Source organism: Malania oleifera, chromosome 6 (genome assembly GCF_029873635.1).
Source record: "Malania oleifera isolate guangnan ecotype guangnan chromosome 6, ASM2987363v1, whole genome shotgun sequence".
NCBI classification, from domain to species: Eukaryota; Viridiplantae; Streptophyta; class Magnoliopsida; order Santalales; family Ximeniaceae; genus Malania; species Malania oleifera.
Window position 1 is genome coordinate 111306567 of NC_080422.1, and position 25761 is coordinate 111332327.

Below are 25761 nucleotides of genomic sequence, written 5' to 3' on the forward strand. Positions count from 1 at the left end.
ATAATGGTTTACATACAAATTATAATGAAATCAATTAATAAATTTAGTTTTTCATACCAAAATTTTAATGGTTATTTATCAAGGATGAGAGAGAGAGAGAGAGAGAGTCTGTAGAAGGGCATGGGCTGACATTAATTAAATTAAATTAAATAATAAAAATTAGTATGAGAGTTTGAAAACTGGGGAGCACTACCTCACGCGGCAACCCCTAAGGCCAAGTGTCTTCCAACATCGCCTCTGCAATTAATGCATCCCCCAAATTTTGCTCCTTTTATATTAATAATATTAACATTAATTGCAAGCTTGAGGGGTCAGTAGGCTGTTGAGAGAGAGAGAGTGAGAGTGAGAATCTGTGTCCAACCATTAATTGCAGGCTTAGGGATTTTGATTCATCGGGTGGGGAAGAGTGCATTTGCAGATGTGATAAGATGACTTGCAATTCGAAAGAGCAACGGAGGGGCAGAGAATGGAGCGGCGTCCAGAAAAATGTTTTCCGGAACCGTGCGAAATTAAACGAGATTTAAACGGCAAAATCAATCATATGTATAGGCGTGATAAACCCAGGATTTATCTGAAGAATGAGCTAATCTGGACACGTGACAAATCTTTAGGTGAAGTTATTTTGTAAATTATTTTCTTAATATTATTTAATATTTATATATTTTTTTAAAAAATAAATTGGGAAAAATTCTAAAAATAAAAGGAAATAACACGTGTCAAAACTGGTGCAGCCGACCTCGGTTACTCGCTCTACAGCGTTTGGGACCGAGCCACGTGGTGCACCTGAGGGGCCTTTGGGTCATTTAACTATAAAGCCATCCAAACTCGCGTCGTGGCAGTGAGTGATTGGCCAAGACGCTGACTCATACAGAATATCGTGATTCAGTGCGGCTCGCATACAAAGAGTCTTGTGTATTAAACCACCGAAGGCGCAGTGAGGATGGAGGTAGTAGGGTTTAATACTGTCTTTGTTAGCTTTGCCGCTCTCTCTTTCGCAGAAGCCGAAACCTCAGGCTCTGGTTCAACACGCAGAGAGGGTGAGAGAGAGATAGATCAGGGTCGAAGGGAAGCGAAATCAGATACCTCTCTATGATGGCGGATGCTGCGATTTGTGGTGCGGGGGGCAAAACAGTTGATGATGGGTTGCCGGAGTCTTCAGCGCCGTCTTCGAACGGATCTCCGTTCCCGAGAAAAATCAAATTCCATCTCGCGAGGAATCCCTTCGCAGGCTTCTCTAATGGTGGCGGTGATTTTTGGCTCGAGACTCTGAACCCCAATTCGGAAACTCAGAGACCCGGGTGTGGCCCGGGGCGTTCGATTGCGAAGAAATCGGATGGTTCTGAAGTTGTTGAAAGTGGGTTGGATCCGGAGATCAGTTTGGGGATTACCTTCCGTAGAATTGTGAGTTTCTTAGTTTATGCTTGATCAGTTTTTTTAGATTCTATTGAGTAGTGGCTGTTTTTATTGAGCTTGATTTCGGCCATTTTGATCTTTTTACTTGTATAAGCTTTTCTGTGCTTAGGTTGCGGTGTTCAACTTCAACTTCAACTTCACTTTTTTCTTTTTCTTTTTATCCATATTGCTTTGTAGGTATTGTTTTTTGCTATTTTAATGACTTGGATTTTGTTATTTTTCTTTTTTATTTTTTCAATTAAGCATCGCTCTGGGAGGTTAGTAAGCGATGTTCACCTTCGGCTTCTTTCAAATGTTTTGTTGTTTTTTTTGCTGGTGTATTCGAGCTTGATTACAGCAGTTACCGTTTTTAATCTGAATTTCTCTTTGGCTTAAACTTTACGAGTGTTGTTGAGTTTATTCTGATTCAAAGTTTCTTTGGGTTTGATCTAATTTGAGCTTCATTTTGGGGTTCGAAGTCTTCTGTTTTTAGGTGGCTGTTTCTGACTTTGATTTTGTTTTCCTTTGTTTTTGAAAAATTTGAATGGGTTTTAAAATTTTTGTCAATCATGATTTTGGTAGTTGTTGCTTTCTATCTTGATTATTTTTTTTTTGGGGCGGTCTATGTAGCATATGTTGTTTATTTTGTGTTTTTCATATTGATTTGTGTTTCTTTTAAATTATTCTGCTTGTATTGGGCTCTGTTATCTTGATCAACATCCCATAGTTGTCAAATCGAGATTTGAATCGTGAATTGAAATTCCAATTTTGGGAATCATGAATCGAGAATTGAATCGAATCGTAATATTCTGCGCAAGTTTCCAAAATCAATACTAATCGACATGCATATGTTGATATATAAACATATATCAACAATTAAAAATCACATTTATGCATATGTTGATATATAAACATATATCAACAATTAAAAATCACATTTACTCCAAGGCACAATACATTTACATTTTGACAATAAAAAAATCACATTTTTTGTGTATGCTTTCCCTGAACAAATAAAAAGTAAGGGAATGAGTCAAGAAATATTAATTAAAATAATGAAACAATTTAAAAAAAAAAATTTCATGCATATTATTTCTTGATTAAAAAGAAAAAAATAATTAACTTTAAAAATGATATAATTGAACAAAATACTAAAAAAAACTACGTTTGAATCTTAACAACATAACAAATTTTGAGTAGGACCTTAACTAATGTATGTTCTACCCCTTCTTCTCAACAGCAAAGCACTTTACTCCAAGAGTGAAGAATGGTTTGGTGAAAGCAACATAAGACCTAAAGTTTTATTTTCATTTTTCTCCTCTTTTTTAGCACAAAATACTAACATAGACTTGGAATGGAAGCTAATAATGTTTTAAAAAAATATTAAAAAATGGGGTTTTAAACTAGTCAAACTTGTTAGGATACGATAGGTTTAGAATCATGTGAATTGATAGATTCGGATTGATTTTCTAGATTCAAGAGTTGAATCGATAGATTCAGCAGTGATTTAGTTGATTTTAGATACTCTGGTAAGATTCAAATTGATTTGGCGTGGAATTGATTCAAATCGTATGAATCGAATCCTGAATTGTAAGATTCTAACTACTATGCAACATCCTGTTTGGGTTCTTAGTCATTTACACCTAACTATTATTTAGCTCATTGTGCTGTATCAGTATGCCTGATCTGTTTTCATTTTGAACATGTTTGATTTATTTTTGAAACTTTTTTTTTTGGCTAATTTGCTTAAAATGCTCTCCGTATTTCAGTTCAGTAAATTTCCCCTTGAAGTATCTTTTGAATCTCACATGCCTAACCTCAAATGGATGATATTAAAGTTTGATAGTTGTTTTGAGCTTTTATTGGGTGTTAGTGAGTTTTCCTTGTGTTTGATTTAGGTCAATTTCTTTTTTAGCAATTGGCTTCTTGTTATCGTTTAAAAAAGAATTAGGTTTTGTTTTGGTAGCTGCCTTTTGTTTGACATATTTTTCTTTGTGTTTTAGTATTTGATTGTAGAGTTGGAACTACCAATAATAATTTTATTTCTCAAAAACTATTTCAACAAATCATTTCATCAAAACAAATATTGCATGTGTGTCTAGGTTTCTTAATAAAATATTGGAATTTTTTCTATGCATGAGAAATTGGCTAAAAAAAAAAATCATAGTAAATTTGACATTAGATACATTACTTTTATAAGAGGGTGGGCCTTGGATCAATGGTAAAGTTGTTTCTTATGATCGGTTGGTCACGGGTTTGAGTTCAAGAAAACAACTCCTCTACATGAAAGTAAAGGTAAGGCTGCGTATATTGTGACGACCCTTCCCCTACCTTCGCAGAGCAAGGAGCCTTGTGGTCCGGGGGCATCCTTTATGCATTACTTTTATAATGTAATGTATTAAATTGATCAAAATATTAAAAATACAAGAACTTATTGAAAACAAATCAAGAAATGAAATATCTTGTGGTTGCTTTCTCCTTCCGCAATGGTTATGAAATTATTGTATAGGGCAAGTTCAATTTAACTTAAATACTATTTATGTCTTTGTATTGTAGTAGTAAATTTCAATAGTTATTAATCAATCATGATTCGCGGTCACACATTTTCTTCAATAAACACAATCTATTTGCCTTAGAAGTAATTATGAAAATATTTTCTATGGGAAAATTACAGAAGGCATGTTGGAAATTTAATAGTCTTGAATATATCAAAAGAAATGATTCATGATCGCATTAATTGGCGGAAAAGGATTAATATAGCTGACCCCACCTAGTGGGACTTGAGGCTTGATTTTGTTGTTGTTGTGTTGCTTAATTTTGAAATGTGACTTCTTTTGTAGCATCGATAACAATAAGGCTAGAGAACTCAACCTTGTTGAATAAATTGGCACACTCAAATTTTTTTTTTTTTTCCAAATATCAATTCACCTAAAATATTTTACATTTTGAGTGTCAATTCACTTAATAAATAATACCCAAATTATAAAATGCAGATGTCATAGATGTTTTGAATATTTAGGGAAGAAGAAAAAGGAAATTTACTAGTTTATAATTTAATTTTATGCAAAATATTTTTACCAACTTAAAACCATCTATCCTGTGTTGAAAAAATAATTCAAAATTATAGGATATAAGGATTTATGTTGGTCAAAATTTTTAGAATGAAACTTAAAAAAAAAAAATTTTTTTTAGTTGATAGGGAGAATTTTGGAGACAATAGAAATTAAATTTTAAATCAGATTCTCATCATGATTAGAGAAATTAAGAGAATTTATCTTAACTATGTGCGTTAAATTTGGAAGAAATATATATTTAATTTTGGTATAAGACAATGATAGCGAAATCTAGAATAAGGTTAAGCAGGTTAAGAGAAAATTGGGTGAAGGTATAAACATAAGCAATGTATATAGAATTTACAACAATTTTCAGCATTAGCAAGGAGGAGAAAGGAGACACTACCTACACTATATTTGGGAGTGGGCCATGTTTTGTGCTTTAATTTGTGTGCATGTGCTTGTGAGATTTATTGTTTTGCTATTGTTCAATAATGTTGTTTGTAAATGTTGCTTAGCATCATGGTCTCAGATCGGATGTGTACTAGGGAGATCTAGGGCTTATAAAGATGGTTTGGGCTCCAATTTTGTGTGGCGCTTTTTATAGTACAAATCTATAAGGCAAGTTGGCCAAAGCAGACAATACCTTACCGGAGTTGGACCCAAGACTATTACATTTGGTATCAGAATCACCCTAGGGGTACTATCATGTGGGTGAATCCTACATAGAGGTGTAAGCCACTTTGATGAGGATGTTAGAGATCGGATGGGAGAACTTGTCACAGTCTCACATCGGATGTGTACTAGGGAGATCTTAGGCTTATAAGGATAGTTTGGACTCCAACTATGTGAGGTGCCTTTTATAGGACAAACTTGTGAGACCAGTGGGCCAAAGTGGACAATACCTCACGGAGTTGGGCCCAAGACCATTACGCTTAGTGTCACGGACCGCCAATTTCTACCCAATTAACGGGCCGTGTGGCGCTCATCAAGGCTCACCCTCGACAGAGTCTGCCAATAACACACATTCAATTCGGCTATCATGAACACGCAAGAGGTTTCCGAAGGCCATCATAAGCATGAAATATTAGTTCCAACAATAATGAAGTCATGAAGACAAGCGACCTTCATACTCAATGACATGTGGAACTAGTTATATTCAATCACTAAGACAACCACACAAGCCATCATCCGAGTTATTCAACAACCAGTATAAAAATCCCTGGCGAGGGTAAGTGAAGGCATCTCTCCTCCCCATTTAACCGAGGTCACACTATCAAACCCTAAGATTCTCCCCCACTCACTCTATTTGTAAGAAGACTTCCCACTCTTGTTGTTGATGACCTTCATCATTGACTACATGTCTACCAGGTTATACCCTACATATTTTATCTTGACTCTATACAACTTATCCACGGTATAATGGAAATACATCCACTGACTTGTAAAGAACTGAAAAGGGATACAACTCAACCCACTGTGCAAAGTAACTACTACAACTGACTGGTAAAGAACTGAAAAAGGATAGGACTCATTGATTGTGTAAGATAACTACGACAACAAACAGTTAAGGATTTGAAAAGGGATACGACTCATCAACTAAGTGAGTTATCTACGACTACCGACTCATAAAGAAATGAAAAGGGTATACGACTCATCCATTCCAGTTGGGTTGTCTTTTAGGTATTGAAATCTACTGAATCTCGAGTAAAATCATCGTTCAAGTCATCAGAGACTTGCAATTATCTATCTTAACTTGGTCAGAGAGTGCAGCGTTCAGCCTGCCTACCCCTTTTCGCGCATACGGCGTGTCACCTTGCCTACTTTCCTAGGTACTTGGCGGGAACCATTATCCTATCTTTGCCATACCAATTACCAACCAATTGAAGCATGCATCATTTACCCTGCCAACCCTTTTGCGCTTGGTGTGACACCCTACCTACTTTCTCGGGCGCTTGGTGTGAACCATTACCTTTTTTCTACCATGTTGACTTATAGAGCGTGCAACATTCACATTGCCTTTTGCACTTTTGGGTGGCACCTTGCCTACTTTCCTATGTGCTTGGTGTGAACCATTACCTTCTCTCTGTAGTCTTACTGGTGGTCCTTTACTCACTTACTCATCAAATTGTAATGGATTCTCTTCCCATACTCTTTATGCGCAATATAACAACGATCTCAATTAACTTTCGTAGGGCGGCCTCAATTTCTACTGGCACAAACCCCCATGGGATTGTAGATTGCATTCAACCTCGATGTCTTTCAGCCTATTTAAGGCTTCCGACAGCTCAATATTCTCAGATAGACCTCAAGCTCTATTGGTCTGTTTCTCGCAGGGAAGCCTCAAGCTCTATTGGCTCTACCCTTTGGGACCATGGATGGTATCACGCTGGCGATATAATTCAAGCCTATTCTAGGCGACAACTCAATACTCTTTGGCAGACCTCAAGCTCTATTGGTCTGCTTCTCGTAAAGAGGCCTCGATCTGTATTGGCACTACCCCTTTGGGACAATGAATGGCATCACACCCTTGATATGTTTCAGCCTATTCAAGGCTTCCAACTGCCCAATCCTTTTTCGAATACTGCAAGCTCCGTTTGTCTTTCTCCTTCACGAGATGGGAGATGACATCATGCCCTCAATGTATTTCAACCTATTCTCGTGGCTTACAACTACTCCAGACCAGGGATTTTCATACATGAAGCGTCTTATTTCCTGTTCCACAATTGTATTTTCAAAATCAATTTTCTCTTGAGTCATCCCTTGCCTTACATGTCTCCACATTGTTTTGTTTTACAAAATTTTAAATTCTCATTTTCCAACTCATAGTGTTCACGCCCACTAGGCTCACGCAAACCATGCTCTAATACCAACTGTCACGGACCTCCAATTTCAACCCAATTAACGGGCCGCACGACACTCGTCGAGGCTCACCCTTGATAGAGTCAGCCAATAACATACATTCAATTCGACTGTCATGAACACGCGAGAGGATTTCGAAAGCCATCACAGGCATGAAATATCAGTTCCAACAATAATGAATTCATGAAGACAAGCGACTTTCATACTCAATGACATGTGAAACTAGTTGTTATATTCGATCACCAAGACAACCACACAAGCCATCATCCAAGTTATTCAACATCCAGTATAAAAATCCCTGGCAAGGGCAAGTGAAGACATCTCTCCTCCCCATTTAACCGAAGTCACACTATCAACCCCTAGCACTTAGCTTAATGCTATAAATTTTTTGGTCATTTCTTATTTGACTTGAATTTCACATTTTAACTTGGTTTGGTTTCCAGTGGCTTTCAAATAGAGTTTGGGGCAATAATTAAACTGGGCTTGATCCTTTCAGAAATTTCTCACCTTTGTTCTTTTTCCTTGCCTTGAAAAAGAACACTTGGAAGCTTGCATTTTTTTTGGAGCCTCGATAGGGTTTGGATACTTCACAAAGATATCTCACCTGCTTCTAATAGGGAGCTTACTGTAGATAGTCTAAAACCATTAGTTAATCTTCCCACAAAATGGATAAACATCCTTAGTGCACTTGTTAGGATGTTAATATCTCTTTGGAGTTGGCTAACTTGGCCTACATTTGCTTGCTATAGATAGAAGGGACCTGAAGGGAAATTTGGGAACATAACTCAATTCCTAAGGCTCAATTCCTCGTCTGGCTATATTCCATATTAAAGATTCAATAGAAGAGCACGTTCACTAGTGGCATGTCATGAACAACAACATCTGTGACTTAAGTGAGATGGAAGAAGAAAGTCTAGATTAGGGGTGTATACGAGTTGAGTCTAGTTGACACAGTAAGATACCCGAACTCGACTCGTCTCGAACTTGATTGATCTCAAAATTGTTAAACTCGAACTTGGCTCGGCTACAAGTTCTTAAAACTTAGGACTCGATTATAAATTAATATTAGATACATGTATAAGTATATATAATATATAATATATATAATATTAAAAGTATTTATAAAATATATAATATAAATATAAAAATAATAAAATTAGAAAGATTGATTAGGCTCGAAACTCAACTTGAATACTATTACTGAGTTCGAACTAGGCTCGTTCAAATACTTGAAATGCTCAAATTCGATCAAACTCGAGTAGAATCGAGTTGAGTAGAGTTAAGGGATGACTTTAGTCTGAGTAACTTGCGAGAAGGCTTCACTTGCTTACACCCCTAGTTGGGATCACTAAAAGAGTGAGTTGGCGTTACAACCTTTTTGAAATGTCTCAGCCTCCCTTGTCAACTCCTCAAATCATTTAACCTTATGTTGCTCCTTTGGATCTAAGAAAGGCATGAGATCTCTCTATCCATTATAAAATCCCTTGTAAAAGCCTCATGTCATGAACAATAGCATCTGTGACTCATGTGAGATTGAAGAAGAAAATCTAGATTCCGGGTGTATATGGGTCGAGTCTAGTTGACACACAGTAAGATCCTCGAACTCGACTCGCCTCGAACTTGATCGATCTCAAAATTGTTAAACTTGAACTTGACTTGGCTACAAGTTCTTACAACTTAGGACTCAATTATAAAGTATTATTAGATACATGTATAAGTATATATTATATATATAATATTAAAAATATTTATAAAATATATAATACAACAACAACAACAACAACAACAACAACAAAACCAAGCCTTAGTCCTACTAAGTGGGGTCGTCTAAAATATATATTATAAATATAAAAATAATAAAATTAGAAAGATCGAATAGGTTCGAAACTCTACTTGAGTACTATTACCTAGTTTGAACTAGGCTCGTTAAAATACTTGAGATGCTCAAATTTGATCAAACTTGAGTAGAACGAGTCGGGTAGAGTGAAGGGACGACTTTAGTCTATGTAACTTGCGAGAAGACTTGACTTGCTTACACCCCTAGTTGGGATCACTAAAGAGTGAGTTGGCGTTACAACCTTTTGGAAATGTCTCAGCCTCCCCTGTCAACTCCTCAAATCATTTAACTTTCTGCTGCTCTTTTGGATCTAAGAAAGGCCTGAGATCTCTCCATCCATTATAAAATCCCTTGTAAAACCCCCATTTAATTTGCTGTTTGGGCTGTTTAGCAAAGGAGAAGATGCCAACTTGACAGTGTTAGGGAAATCATGGGTTTGGCATTTTTTTTTGGGTGGATTGGCATCTATAGGTAGGGGTGTACACGGTTCGGTTATTGACAAAACCGTCAATCGAACCGAACCTCTCGGTTTTTAAAACTACTAAACCGCAACCGAACCGTATACCGTCGGTTTAAAACCAAACCAAATCGTTTATTTTACGGTTTGGTTCGGTTAATTCGGTTCTACCAAATTTTAAACTAACAAAATAAAAAAATAATTATATGAAGCCAAGTTAGGCCACAGCCAATTGGGCCACGGCTTTGTCTGCAAAGCCCAACACGGAAGAGATTTAGCAGATTCAACTTCAATAAATAGGGTGAGGAAAATTTTTTCTTCCCATTTCCAACCGATGTGGGACGGCCAGAGCAGTAGAGCACCAAGATAATGTCGGCGTGAGTCCGTGACTGTGAGCGACTGGCGTGGGCGACGGGCGTGAGCGTGGGCGTTGTTGTGTGCTTGTGTGTGAGCGTGGGCGTGGAGAATTGGAGATGTGGGCGTTGCAGTTGCTGTGTGTGTCTGTGTGAGCGTGAGCGTGGGCGTTGCTGTGTGTGACTGCGTCGGCGTGGAGATGTGGGCGTTGGCGACTGGGGTGGGCGGTGGGCGTGAGCGTCCTGGAGATGTGGGCCTTGGCAACTGGCGTGGGCAGTAGGCGTGAGCGTCGCTGGTGTGGGTGTGAGCATCGGAGGGCATGGCAGTCGGCACCCGGCACTGTGCAGGTTACCAGGAGATGGAGAAGATGATGCCTGCTGTGGTAGTAGCACTGTTGCAGGCTGCTATTGGTTCGGTTCTTCCCAATAGCACTCATCCCACATGGCCAAAATGGGAAGTTTTGGTTCTCATTCCTCCTTTATAAAATCCTTCCCCACTCCTTGAGAAAGTATAAGCCAATAATTTAAATTAAAAAAATAATGTAGGTATAATTATTTTTTCCACATGCACTTGTAATCAAAGTTCCCACAGGATATAATTATTTTAAAATTATAATCGGTTTTCGGTTTTTACGGTTCAGTTTTTGAGTGAAACCGAAACCGAAACTGAAAATCTATTTTTTATATGTTCAAAATCGAAACCGAAAAACCAAACCGAAGCTTCAAACGGTTCGGTTTCGGTCCGGTTCTCGGTTTTTCGGTAAATTTTGTACACCCCCATCTACAAGGGCCATTTGAGCAACTGGAGGGGGGGGGGGTTGTTTGGTATCATTCCTGTTTTTGTTAACATGATTCTTTATCACAAAAATTGAAAATGAGATATTATGATTTTGGGTTATTGGCAACCTGTTACTACGATACTTATTGAGAATCGATTTTTGTGGATTAAATCATTCACTCTATACATTTTTTAATTAAAATTGAGATAAAATGACCATGTGAATATAAAATATAATTAAAATGAAAATATCTATAACTTATTAAAATTTAAAAAAAAAAAAAACAATAGAAATCGTTAAAAAATTATTTTTACCATTTTCAAATGTTATGTGCAGCATAATTGTCCTTGGAGTGCTAAAGTGAGTTTAAAATATAATAATCTTAAAATAATTACAAATATTTGTAATTTTATCATGATACTTTCCAATTTATATTCTTTTATTTTTATTATTGTCATCATAATTTTTAAATATTATTTGATTTAAGGGATAAAATGAACATGAGTTCAATTAGATATTTAATTTGCTTTACGAGCCAAATATATTGCTTGTTTTCAGTTTTTACTTTCTGTTTTTAGTTTTCAATTTTCGTTTCCATAATTTTTTGCCGTGATACCAAAAGACTCTTAGGGGTTTGTGGCTTTTATGAATCTAGTTTGAAAACTTGGCTCTCTGTGATGTGGTATCACCCTGGAAAAAAGGTTAGAATTCCTGTCTTGGTTCTGGAATATGATTCAGAGCTTGCTGATTGTTTTATCCCACATGCATATACTCTATTTCATCCATACAAGTCTATTATGCATTTTTGCTTGATCATAGGATACTTGAGGGCAATCTATGGAAGGCAATAAGTTCAATGCACATCTATGGATAAACGTCTGTGCAATTGCAATTGCAAAAAGAGGATGCAACTAAGTTGAAGAATTTCAATGTTGTTGCACCTTAATCTTTTATTTCTAGGTCTGTTAAAAGGAAGAACAGCTGGATGTGGACTGTGTGGTTTGGAATTGATTGCGAGTGTCCCACTTCTTGATATTTTTGAGTTTTTTCCCTTGTTTTTTTTTTTTCCTTTCAAAATTTTCGTTTGTTTATTTTCCTGTTGTCTGTTGCTTTGTTTGTTTGCTGTTGCGCCCAAAAAAAAAAACCTTAATTCTTGTTTAAGTGGATTGTCTCTGCATAATATTTCAATATTTTAACTCAAGTTTTGATGCATGTTTGATGTTCTCCAATAGTGTGACAATGGAAATGTTTGAATAATTTACAGGGCGCTGGTTTGGAAAATCTTGGAAATACTTGTTTCCTCAATTCAGTATTGCAATGTCTGACGTACACTGAGCCTTTAGCAGCATACCTGCAAAGTGGCAAACATCAAACATCATGTGAGTTCTCTCTCCAACTCTATATGCACAGCACATGGAATTTTGCATTGGCGTTTTGGGAAATGAAGTATTTATGATTCATGTGTTCCATCTACTTTCCTCTTTAGGTTTTTTTGTTTTTTTTTGTTTTGATAAAACAACTATTGGGTTGCCAACATGGCAGCAAGAAGTGAAACCCAACTGAGTGAGGAAGCTCTTGATTGTTACAGCAACTTAGGTTTGAGAATCCTGTTGCATAGATAACATGACCTCCATTCTGATGATGTTCCGATCCTTGGCAGGGTTTATTGCAGAGCAATATGTCATGGATGTGTGTGAATGAAACATAGATACCAATTATACAATTCTCAACTTCTAGGGTCACTAGTTCAACACTTGTTCTGTATCCTTCTTCTCTAATGAAGAAATGGTTATACATGCACAAATATATATATATTTTTTTATAACCTTTTCCCTCCTGTTTGTGCTTTCATTTAGAGGTGGCTGCCCAACTTGCACAACCTAGCTCTAGGTCAGGGTTGCCTTTTTAATTCATATTTGTTCCCATACTTATATCTTATTTTAGGATTAAAGCTGTAGCATTGGTGTTCTAATTTCTCAGGGTTCCTCCTCTTTTTCTATAATTTGTTTGAAAAGAACTAGCTTCTGTGAATCTGTATGCTGATGATCCGGGTTGCACATGGATGATCCTTTTGTATAACAGGGAAGATAAGGGCTTTTTGGTGCTTCTTTTCAAAACTCTTTTTGGAGATTATTTTAATTTCGGAAAATGGAAATTTAGGGGAATGGAGGCAACACCCCAGTTCCAAACTTCCAATATATATATATGTATATATAATTCAGGGTCTGTTCTTGGTTGCTAGCAGATCATATTCTTAAAATTCATTAGCTCCTTGTCATTTCCTGAAAATAGCTTATTTTGAATAAGTTTTTCATAAGGTGGTTTTCATAGTTCCTTCTGGTTTGTCACCCTGTAACTGGGATGATTTGAGTTGGTCAGTGTTGATCTTTGGCTTCCTTTATTTCAATGTTTTATTTCATCATAAAAGGTTTTCTTATCATCTGGTTTGAGAAGGCCTTATAAAACTTGTAGTCCAGAGATACATATGTTGTGTGAAATTTTTCTCAGGAGAAGGATACTGCCTGTCTCTTGCTTCACTGTGAGGTTCCAAGGCTGCTGTAGTTTCGGTTATTTGGTGTTTATGATGAGGTGTGATTATATGGGTCAGTGGGTTTGTCCATCTAATGTTGATTATGAGGATTTCCTTCTATGGTTTTGGGAGAAGTAGAGGTAAGAAATTAGAGTCTCTGATGCACCTTTTATCAATAGCGCATTGAGCGCTGTAAGTTGCCAAAAGCAATATGGAGCTATTCTCTGGGTGATAAGGATTGAAAAAATGAGAGGATCTTTTTGTGATTGGTTCACTTCTCCTCTCTTGCTTTGAGATACAGCTGCATTCTTAGTATCTTGTTGGACCTTTTCTTTTGGTATTGTTGGGGTTATTTGTTAGGTAAGTTGCAACATGATTGGAGGCATTAGCATAATTTTTTAAAATAATCTGTTTGAAGGATTCTTCCTGTTTATTTTTATTTTTCTCTCCTCTTTCTAAATAAATCTTCTTTTTCTATCCAAAAAAAAAAAAAAGCTTTGAGTTTTTATGGTTTTGTTATTGTGGTCTGCACCTTCCCCAAACCCTGCATACGCAGGAGCTTTGTGCACCGGGCTGGCTTTTTTTTTTTTTTTAATAATTAAAATTTGGTTTCTGTTTATTCATCTGATTCACTTTCTGAGTGAACTTTTCCAAGGTGTTATGCTGCATAGAATTTATTTATTTATTTATTGCTATTTTTTTGCTAGGCATTAATATTTAGGCTTGTTCTAATATAATTCTTTGGTTGATTTGCAAAGGCCATATTGCTGGATTTTGTGCATTATGCGCTATTCAGAAACATGTTAGCCGTGCTCTGCAATCAACTGGGAGAATATTAGCACCAAAGGATCTTGTCTCAAATTTGCGGTGTATCCTTTTGTTGTCATGTGATGACCTATTTTTTAGATTTTCAGCTTTAGATGATTGATATCAAGTTGTTTGTTGAGGCTTATTTGGGTTGGTTTGATAATCAGTAGTCTTTTCTGTTATTATTAGCTAATTTCTCGGTTTGTTTTCTTCCTTTTTTACAATAGCAAAGCATGGTTTATGAAATAAAGTATTTCCATATCATGGCTGTTTGGACATGACACTGAAATACTGTGGGGACAAGTCCTTTTACTTTTTCTTCAACCTTTTGCCTGTTTCACAATTTTTTTGCTTGTAATGATGTGTTATGTTTCTGGGAAAGTATTTTTACTTGTTTTTTGTGATGTTGAATGCAAGCTTATGATGCAGTTTAGTTTTTTGTCTTCTCTCTCTATTGAGCAGTGCACCAAGTTAGTTCATTTTGATGAAGGTCTATTAGTTTTTATTTTCTATGAGAAGGCAATTTCCCTGCTGTTTTCAGATGTTTCAGAATTTGTAATTCTTGACCATAGAATTAGGCATATCTCGAAACTTCCGAAATGCTAGGCAGGAGGATGCACATGAATACATGGTGAATTTGCTGGAATCAATGCACAAATGTTGCTTGCCTTCAGGAGTGCCCAGCGAATCTCCCAGTGCTTATGAGAAAAGCTTGGTGCACAGAATTTTTGGTGGTCGCCTCCGAAGTCAGGTAACAATTTATGATTTGGGGTGGAGCTCATTGAAAAATTTGAGAAGCTGGGATTTCTTGTTTCTGGACAAATTTCTGAATATGGGCTTGATATAGGGAATGTTTTGAATGTGCTGGGAAGAGTTTTAGAATAATATGGTCACAGAAATATGGAATTAAAATGTGAGGCATGAGGCATTCCCTTTTCTCATTTATTGGTTCCTTTGTATTGTTTCAGGTTAAATGTATGCAGTGTTCCTACTGTTCCAACAAGTTTGATCCATTCTTAGATTTGAGTCTTGAAATAGTCAAAGCAGATTCCTTGCATAAGGCACTTGTGCACTTTACCGCCACTGAGCAGTTAGATGGAGGGGAAAGACAGTACCAGTGCCAACGATGCAAGCAAAAAGTGAAGGCTCTTAAACAGCTCACAGTCCACAAAGCACCTTATGTCCTTACCATCCATCTGAAGCGGTTCGCTTCATATGATCCTGGTCAAAAGATTGACAGGAAAGTTCATTTTGGTCCCACATTGGACTTGAAGCCTTTTGTCAGTGGTTCCTATGTGAGTAGATATTTGTTATTTCCATTTATATCTGTTGAATAGTTTATCTACTTATAGTTTAATTGAGATACAAAAGTTGTAAATTTTGATGAAAATTTGAAAATTTGGTGATTAAATTCCAATTCGATCTCTTTTGAATTTTTTGATTCTGTGATCTCTACCTTTATTCTGATGAAAAGCTTATTCATTTCATAGTTGAAAACTGTATAAAATGTAGATAGGGATACAGACCTTTGCTTGGACAATTAAGTCTTTTCATGCTATTGTATTTGTTGAAACTTGTTATAGTGTTATACATTGTTTGCTTATAACTTAATAGCTTAAGCTTTTAGGTAAAAGCTTAAGGTGGGTTTACCTAGAATCCGAGTTGTCCATATGACTAGAACCCAGGTTGCCAAGAGGTCCGGGGTTCTAATCTTATTACCTGTATTTATTGTTTGTTTGTTAAGAATTATCTTTATTCCTTGTAATGGGTTGGTGTTTCTTTCTATGCATGCATTTGGGTTGCACATGCAGGGTAGTGTTAAGGTTTGATATACATTGTTGGTCCACAATCAAACAGCTCAAGATTTTAGGTGAAGTGGTAATCTAACAGTACTGAGTCACTATTGACATGATTGGACAGTTGAATGGTAAAACATATATTTTTAGTTTCTTTTAACCGGTTCTATTTAGCGGTTCTATTTACCTGTATTTATTGTTTTTTTTGTTAAGAATTTTCTTTATTCCTTGTAATGGGTTGGTGTTTCTTTCTATGCTTGCATTCGGGCTGCACATGCAGGGGAGTGTTAAGGTTTGATATACATTGTTGGTCCACAATCAAACAGCTCAAGATTTTAGGTGAAGTGGTAATCTAACAGTATTGAGTCACTATTGACATGATTGGACAGTTGAATGGTAAAACATATATTTTTAGTTTCTTTTAACAGGTTCTATTTAGCTTTTCATGTTGATTATATCTGGATATATTTCTACGCTATTAGGGTTATGTATAGGCTACTTTTGGGTCCAAGAAAAATAGAAGCCTGCATGTGTAAATGTGATGACAAATTGTCACTTGGGTCCATATTAAAAACTAGTGACATGCAGCATTTTTGAATGAGTAAAAGTAAAATTCATCGGCTCTGTCTAGAAATCTAAAGCTAGCCTCTTCTCTTTTTTTCTTTTTCTCCCTTGAATTCATCCCCAATAATTTTTTTTTTTTTTTCGCTTTTAAAATTATTTTCCTTGGATTTTTAGCCTTTTGCTATCATCTCACCAGCTTAATCTTATAGGCCTGCAGGCCTTCAATAACTTTGCTGCATCAGTGACTTCTTTGCATAAATGCTGTAGAGTGTAGACAAAGTCCTTATGTCAATTTTGGAATTTGGGCTGAACAATTACACACTCTGCAAGCAGGCGTGGCACAGCCTTTAGCCACATGCCAAAACTTTGTCCAAAGGCCAAGACCCTGTAATTTGTGTTGAGTCTTGCTCTTAGTAGCTATCGAATTATTATATAATTTATTAATTATTACTATTGTATTTTTATTCTTAATAAGTTTACTAGGAGGATTTGATTTTGTCCTCTAAATAGATTGTAACCCCAAATTGGGGTAAATAGTTAGTAGGAATTTATTTGCTTTGAGAAAACCTGTGGGCCTCTGCCTCCTTCCTCCCTCTCTCCTTTCCACTTTTCCCTACATCTGGTATTGGAGTTCAACTCTGATCCAAGCTTCTTAATCATTGCTGCCTTTCATTTGATAACCACCCTCTTTCTAAACATATCATCTCACATTTCCTCCCAGCTTGTGACTTCTCTCCCATGTAGTCACTTATAACCAAAATTACAAAAAAAAAAAAAAAAAAAAAAAAAAAAAAGAGAGTAGGAAAAAAACTGCTGCCTCGCACATATGCAGCTCTTTCTATTTCTCTCAACTGCTTGAACTGAATTGCCCCCATAACTACCCTGATTTCTACCCATGCGAGAAAGAGGGAAACAATGTAAACATACACAGAACCTGTGTTCAACATTACTACTCCCAGCGACAGAGGAGCTATGATCAACTCCTTACCATCATTACAGATTTTTCCCCTTGGGAATCATTAGGGCTCATTGTGTCTTCAGTCAAAGCATAGTTTCCATGATACTTGCTAATGCTATCTTGCTAAAGCTGTCCAGCCTTCATAACTGTTAGCCTAAAAGATCTACCAGTTGCCATCAGTGTTTCTTCATGATGCCACCATGATCCACCGCCCATTCTCATGCTTGGTTGCTGTTGGGCTCAGCCACGAAGACTGGCCTGAGTCTGTGTTACATATCTTGGTCCTTTTGCTGACCAAATAACCCAATTCTCCCTAGATGTTGAGAACCTTAGGGCTGTCCTGAAATTTTGCAAGTTCCAATAGATCTATAGTTTTTACAAACTGCGTTTTCATCCCTACAGACGTGTGTCACAGTGCTCAGTGCTGAGTTGGATCCAAAATCTAGGCTCTTCAGGTTGGTTACAATGTCAGAAGAAAGTTCCGGCACAGATGACCAGTGAAGTTATCAAATCACGTAAGGATTCAATGAAAATCCAACAGAGTGCTAAATAAAGCCATGTGTAAAGGCGAGTACGTCATTGCGGTCTCTGTAAGTGCCTAGGATTGGGGGTCAACTACAAAGGCAACTACATGACTAACTTGAGCGTTTTGTTCAATTGACAATACAGATAGGCATAAACAGTGATTGGAGGTGAGTTTAAGTAGGTTGATGCATATGCATGGAAGTTCCAGATTTTCACATGGACGGTGATCCAGAAAAATCTCTTTTCTGGGTGTACGGTTATAGGCATAAACAATGATTGAAGGTCAATTGAAGTAGGTTGAGGCATATGCATCGAAGTTCCAGATTTTCACATGGACCATCCAGAAAAATTTCTTTGCTGGGTGTACAGTTACTGGTCGCTTCTCAGAAGACCAGGAAAATATTATTAAAATGCAAACACAAAATTAATGGCTTGCATTTGGTGGTCCAAGTATAGGATTCCTAGTTCCAATTTTATTCAAACTGAAGACATGTGGCATAGTAATTTTGTCTGTGCTATGCCATGCATAGTTATTTTGTATTTGTGCTGTGCCATGCATTGCTATTTTGTGCCTGTTGGGTGGGTTACAGGCAACTGATCTATTTCAAGTTCACTTGTGTTTAGGAGCATGGATTTTAACCTCAAGTTTTGGATTTGTGTAGATTTGAACAAAATGCAATACAAAATTGCAGAGTTTTTGCCCAAATTTTCACAAATCTAAATCTAAGATCTGAAATCTAAGCTCCTAAACTCAGGGTTAGTTAGTAGAAGATTGTGTCTCAGTTGACAAAGACATTGTACAGTGTGGTTACCAGATCTAAATTCCCTTGGAATGAGGTTATGATGATTGCCATGCAGCAGCAGGGGTTAAATTCTGCAATGTCGTCTGGTTCTGCTGCTAGCAGATATTCCAAGTTGTCCAATGCAGTTCAGATGGCTTATCAATTGGAATCATAAACCAAGATTAAGATTACAGTAATGTACACCCAAAACCTGGTGTGGGAGCCTTATGCAGTTGGTGTTACATTAACTACCCTGTAGTTTTCTGCTGGTTTCATGACTGGGAAATTGCTTGGTCAACAGTACTTGCCATTTGAAGTCCAGTTAAGGCAGCGATTCCATTGTTTCAGATCTGAAGATGGCAGTTTTGGCAATTAGTTCATATAACAACCCTCCAAAGCTCAAAATATTCAGTGCTTTACTTGCTGAAAGAAGGGGCACCTTCAGGCTTTATTTGTCACAGTCTATATGCTTTTGACAGGGAGATTTTTTTTTAATGTTCCATATAAAACATGCATTGTAGAGCCTTTGCCAATTCCCTCTGATAGCAAAGACGAATGTGTAAAAAGCCTAAAGCCTGATGCTGTTATCTATAGTTGTTACAGTGGCATTATTCATGTGCAAGTACCCTCATCTCTTTTTCATCTATTTCCCATTTGTCCTACATCAATGTGTTCTAGTATTTTTCTAGTTTGTGTGAGGTCATTTTGTACCTGCTTAGATCAGATATGTTTGATAATCTCTAAGATGCTGCCCATCTAGTGGGGGGAATTTGTGTCATAATGTAATTTGCTGTATGATTGGCCCTCTAATATTGTTTTTCCTTTGCCAATAGCTTTCTGGTCATAACAATGTAATGTAATCTTTGTTTCCTGTCTTGTGTACTTGGCAGGATGGAGACCTGAAGTACACTCTTTATGGGGTTCTGGTTCATGCCGGCTGGAGTACCCATTCAGGCCACTATTACTGCTTTGTTCGGACATCAACTGGCTTGTGGTACTCTCTCGATGACAACATGGTACAAGAAATAAATTCAGTTTGTTTATATTGTATTCTTTGGTGGTTATGGGGTGGTGTTTGAATACCACTGAAAAGACAAATCATTCTCAAGCTATTTTGTGATGAAGCTGCATTTACTTCTTGTACTTCTAAGGTCATCATTAGGATTTCAAGAATTGATTTTATCTAAAATTGGTTTAATTTTATAAACAAGGAAGCTGGATCTGCCCACAATTTATAAAATAACTTGAATACCTTGAATAACTTGAATACAACTACTGAGTACCATCAGACTTCTCAGGTGTATATTGCAACCTATGATAAGTTGCTAGTGCATTACTGTAATGTCCTATTCTCCCATGTGCTAGACTTCTTTCATGAACAAAAAAGGCGAAGAGGAATAGATGCAAGCTGTATTTATGCAGAAGTGTAAGATTGTTTGAGTTGTGCGGGAAATTTGAGGTTGGCTTCAAAGTCTTTTGCAGAATTATTAATTATAGGACATGATAAGTAATATCATTTTGACATTGGTCACGTGTTATTGGCTAAGGGTTCCTTTTAACTGTGGATTTATCTTCAAATGAATCCAATCTAAATGGTCGATTCCGACCTTCATATGTTATATGTAAAAATTTGGCTTTATTCCATGTTCATAGTATGCACTCTTTCAGTTGCCTTGTCCTTGTTATTGATTTGGGTTCACTTATCCTTTGGAACAGGTTGTGCAAGTTAGTGAGAGGACTGTTCTGGAGCAAAAGGCTTACATGTTGTTCTATGTACGTGAGAGGAAAAATTTTACTTCGAAGATACCTGTTGATATTCAGAAAGGAAGTTTGAATATGAATGGGATGGGAAATAAAACACATTCCTCTTCCAACCAATCTGTAAAAGAAACTATTCAAAATGGTCAAATTGCGAAAAGATTAAATGGTGTGGCAGTTTCTGTTGCTGTTGCTCAAAGAGATGCATTAAGTGTTAATTCATCAAAGGAGACCCTGCACAAGGATGCACGTGTTCTAGCTCAAAGAGATTTATCAACTGTTGGTTCATCAACAGAGATCCTGCTGAAGGAAGCACCTATTCAGAAAATTGATAGCCCTGCAGCATCTGTGAAGACAGACCCTGTACTAGAATCTTCATCCAAGCCACCATTGTTGAACACAGTAAAAGGGCTCCCTGAGGCAAAGCCAGATGTTGAAGAACGTTTTCTATCATTGCCTCCATGTGTTAAGGTCAGTCATGAGACTTCTAATACCGTTAATCAACTGGTCTCGATGGCTGGTAGCAAAATTACAGGCTGTGATGAGGATAAAAATTCTAAAAAAGATCTTGGTTCCTCGGTTGCCTCACCGCCCACCTGCAATGGCCCCCATTATTCTGCTATTGTCAAGCCTGTCTTGGAAAGGACCTCTCAGGAGGTAATCTGATGTTTTGTTGCCAGTGAATGCATTTCTTTTCATGCCGTACTTGATTGGGACTTGAATGTTGTTTCTTATATACCTGGTCAATCTATTATCTGTGCAGATTAATATTGGTTCGGGTGATGGGGATCTGAAAGTAGTTCCATCCAGGAACCATGATGCTGAAATGGTGGAAAAAATTGACATGGTCATGTCACCAAAACAACCAAGCAGAAAGCCTAGTCAGGTAGTTATATATATATATATTCTTCTAATAACTACGAATTCAAGTATACTTTGTTGGTCAATGATGTTGACTTCCTCATTCTTTTCCAGGTTGAATGCATTAAAAATGGAAGTGATGCTGTTGATTCAGTCAGTGAAAAGGCTGATCATAGTGTTCAGGGATTGGTTGCTGTTGGGTCATTAGAGTCATCCATTCCATTAGTCACGACCAGTGCATCTTTAGACCTGAAATCTCGTCGTTCTGTAGATTACAAGAAATCCAGAATGAAGTTTGTGAAATGTCGAGTTGCAAGCATGCATCTTGGCTCAAACATCCTTTTTGGGGCATCTTTAACCTTGCGGAAGAAGAAAAAGCACAAAAAGAGCAAACGGCGCACCATGTGCAGTAAAGATCTCATTAAAGAAAACTTGTTTGATGGAGATTGCGTCTCAGCTGGTCTGGGACCATCTACTTCTGAAAAAACAAAGACAATTTCCTTGCACCCCACACTTTCTTGTAAAAAGGGGCGTCAATCTAGGCCAAAGAAAGGGGACAAGGGTACTTCAAAGGATGGGTTAAAGGCGTGCGGTGATTCTTTGGCAGAAATTAGAAATACAGATGAAGAATTTAGGAGGGGAACTAGTCAGAACGGTGCTGTGCTTGCTACAGATAAGCAAACATCAAAATGCGCTAGTTCTAGCTTGGCCACAAACCAGCGTGATGCTGGGGAAGCTGAAAGTTTGGGGGATAGCAAAAGGGCTTCAATACAGAATGGTTTGATGAATATGCTTACCAGAGGTCTGGATGAGAGAATTGGTTAGTATCTAGATTATCCTTCCCGCATCATTTGGTAATGTATGTAATATTTCACTCTTTAAGAATCCTTTATTCTTGTATGCTAGCTTCGGGCTCTAATTTTTTTGTGGCATTCTGTATGTTGCCTCTCCTCACAACTTGTCCATTGGATGTCCCTAGAGTTAAAGACTCCTTGGTAAATCCTAGATGGTTGGTTCTTCTGTGAGTCTGGGAATAATTGCTTGATTTGATCTGTTTTTGGTTACTACCAAAGGTTTAAATGGAACACATCCCTTAATGATCTAGCCAACTTAAAAAGTGTTTTTTTGGTTGGGGGGGGGGGGGTGCGGAGTGAGGGGTGATGTTTTAGAATCCCGTAGTGCTGTGTTGAGTGATTGTAACTTTCTCTTGGGATGCAGCTAATTTTGTTTTTCATTTTGTTCCTCCCCTCCTTTTGTATTCACTCTGTGTGTGTTTTCCCTTTCCCCTTCTTTATCCCTCTTATTTTTCTTTCTTTCTCATATTACTACACTGGCTAGTAATTTGTTTAAGATGTGGGCTTACTTTGGACATTCTTTCAAGCGCTTCCCTGGTATTGCCGTCATTTCTCCACATTCCTCCCCCATTTGTAATGCTGCATGCTCTATATATACAATGCATACTGGCCATATCAATGGCCACTGCTACTATTCTGGCAAGGATCATATTTTCTAATACTTTTGAGCACTATTACATATTATGAAATTAATTTTCCTTAGCACTATTATTTATTATGAATGTAATTTGCTTCCTGCCCCATTGTGTTTGTTTCAGTGTAAAAAAAATCTGAATTTAGTCGAGTTTGTCTAATCATTTTTTATTTCATTTGTTGATTGCAGTTGCACGGTGGGATGGGATAGAATTGTCTCCATCTACGAATATGGAATCAAGTACGATGAAGGGTAACAGCATTGGCTATATATTGGATGAATGGTGAGTTGAATATGCTCATTATATGCATATATAGGCATGCAGTTTATCAAATCTGAAATAGAATGTGATGACCGATGACTGGTTCGGTCCATTCACTAACTAGTATGCTGGAACTGCATTTGAACGTTGATCCTGAAACCAGTTCCTCTTTTTTTTGTGTGGTCTGGATGCCAGGGATGAAGAATACGACCAGGGTAAAAGGAAGAAGGTAAGGAAATCAAATAGCATCTTCGGGGGACCAAATCTTTTCCAAGAAATTGCGATGAAGAAGGCAGAGATAAAGAAGTTGAAGATGCACCACACCCAATCCAACTGGGGAAACCAGCCATTTAGGATATAGTGAGAGTATCCTCAACTTGACTTGTATGCCCTGCCATTAAATTTTTGTATTTGATTATTGCTCCAACAGCTTGGGGAATAATCGCCAGTGGGAGATCCTCATTTTTTTTTTTTTTTTCTCTTTTGAGAGAGAGAAAGAGAGAGACACACGTGTGTTGAAGACTATTGGCGGAAAGAGCTACCTGTTTTGATGAATGCCGTGACCTTTTTCTTGTCTCATTCCCAAAAACCCACTAGTTAGAGAAAATGTTTATTTGCGTTTCATTCAGTCTCTCTTTAGAAAATTATAAGAATAACACATTGTGTTTTTGATTTTTTAACATGTAGAGAGTTTGGAAAACACCCTCTTGATGATTTCTAAGTTGAACCTGTGATCTGCCTCCTGCGGTTGCCAATAAATTCACCATCATATGAAGTTACCCATCAAAAGATCTGTATTCTCCTGTGCTTAATGAATGCAGGGCTTTTATTTTTGGGGTTGGGAGTGTACTTCTCCTACTGGAGGTGAAAATGACTAACCAAACAATTTTATTAAATGCCTCTGCAATTGTCTCTGTAAAATTTTCTTCTTCCCTTGTTTTGATTGGCATTGGAGTGTTGAGAGGTGTTCATAAATGAACAATGTGTTGACTCAGCTAAGGCCTTTCATTTTATTGAACCTCAAGAGACCCTTAAAATTTCTTTGCCCACAAAAGAAAACTTCCAGAAATTAAATGAGAACTGAAAACGTCATGTCGACCAAGGTAGAACTGGCATTAAATTCAAGACTCTGATTTTATGCAGTGGTGGGCATAAATGAATTCCAACCACTGATATTAATTTGAATCACTTGCAACTGTTGAATGTAATGGTAAGCAAATGAAGTCGTGCACCTTTTGGATGAATCTCCATAAGTTTCAATATAATTTTGTATTATATTTTAATCAAATCTAATATAAATTTAAATTGAAAACCTCTCCAAATATAGGATTAGAGTTTTCATCAAAACAATTTTAGAAGTAAAAGATCAGTTTGAGTTTAGTTGTGAAAATAATTTTTATTTTAAATTTTTAAAATTTAAAATAATTATAAAATCATCATCTTATTTTTCATTTTTCTTAATATTTGTATGAGGAAATTGTCAAAAAATAGAAAAAGTGTACTTTTTTAACTTTTTATGCAACCTTGAAAAACTGAAAAATATGATTTCTAATTTGTAATTATTTCAAAAATTAACATGTCGTCAATGTTATCTTACCTACCTTTATGAAGAGATAGAAGGAAAAATTAATTTTATGAAGTGGGGAATCAAACTTAGAATCTTGGGGTGACAATTATTATTAATATTATTATTTAAAGTGGGAAGTTAAACTCAATAATTTAATACCTTAATGTCTCAAAAGAATCTGCTTAAAACTACTTCCCATCAACAAATAAAATCTTTTTAAATTTTACAAAATGTTGCCAGTGCTATATATAAATTTAAAGCTTGGTGCTATCCGAATTAAAGGTTATCTTTTAATTCTTTTAAACGAGTGTAAAGCATTATCAGCTGGTTTGCCCGAGAGGTTAAGGGGAAAGACTTAAGATCTTCTGCACGATAAGTGCGCATGGGTTCGACCCCATAGCCAGCAAGCTTCATACAATAATCTCTGCAATCTGTGTTGCAGCTTAGTTATAATTATAATACTCTTAATTAATATTTTGATTCCTCATATCTTATCCGCTTGTGTTTTGAATAATTTAAGTAGAAATTTTGAAATGAGAACGGCGAGTATGATTGAGAATGCTAGTAAAAAAGATAGCTCGTCCCATTTCATATGCTTTTTTTACTATCTTAAGATTCGAATTCAGAATTTTTCATTCATAAAAAATTAGAAGAATTACTATATTATGACATCTAACCTATTTTGAAAAGATGTCACGATGCATATAAGATGGTTTCGAGGTTTCCTTTTTTAAATAAGTCATAAGTTGCACGAATGAGCCAAAATAGACAACAACAACTCAAATTCTTTCATCAATTGCATTATGCTATGATTATATATTATATCCTCCTGCCAGTTGATAGTGTGAAGAATAAGTAAAGCTTGGTGGGAGGCATGATCAGTTCTTATGAGCGGAATGAGTGAGTCATAGGGTTTTGGGCAATCTCTCTCTCTCTCTCTCTCTCTCTCTCTCTCTCTCTCTCTCTCTCCATATCATATAATATTAATATTAATAATTGCATGCCTGTTGATTTCTTGCTACTCCTCACTCCTCCCCTCCATCATCAATATTGCAAATCATGAGAGGCCTCTTTTCTCTGTCGGCCTTGGCGTGCTCTCTCTCTCTCTCTCATGCTTTATGCATACAATA

The 25761-nt window shown here is 36.8% G+C and overlaps 1 protein-coding gene across 1 annotated transcript; it reads left to right on the plus strand.

Annotated features, from left to right (window-relative positions):
- Positions 1–546: 546 nt before the first annotated feature.
- LOC131158882 (ubiquitin carboxyl-terminal hydrolase 23) lies at positions 547–23653 on the plus strand. Its single transcript, XM_058113810.1, has 12 exons — positions 547–611; positions 732–1401; positions 11998–12112; positions 14022–14132; positions 14649–14821; positions 15039–15365; positions 19586–19711; positions 20412–21110; positions 21217–21339; positions 21429–22134; positions 22992–23085; positions 23260–23653. The coding sequence occupies exons 2-12, from the start codon at positions 1090–1092 to the stop codon at positions 23423–23425; spliced, it is 2952 nt and encodes a 983-aa protein (XP_057969793.1). The 5' UTR covers positions 547–611; positions 732–1089; the 3' UTR covers positions 23426–23653.
- Positions 23654–25761: the final 2108 nt, after the last annotated feature.

Bases quoted from the DNA above. Each gene is read 5' to 3' on its own strand.
- LOC131158882 (XM_058113810.1), top strand. From the start codon at position 1,090: ATGATGGCGGATGCTGCGATTTGTGGTGCGGGGGGCAAAACAGTTGAT. The intron at 14,822-15,038 runs GTAACAATTTAT...GTATTGTTTCAG, and splicing joins GTGGTCGCCTCCGAAGTCAG to GTTAAATGTATGCAGTGTTC. The intron at 15,366-19,585 runs GTGAGTAGATAT...TGTACTTGGCAG, and splicing joins CTTTTGTCAGTGGTTCCTAT to GATGGAGACCTGAAGTACAC.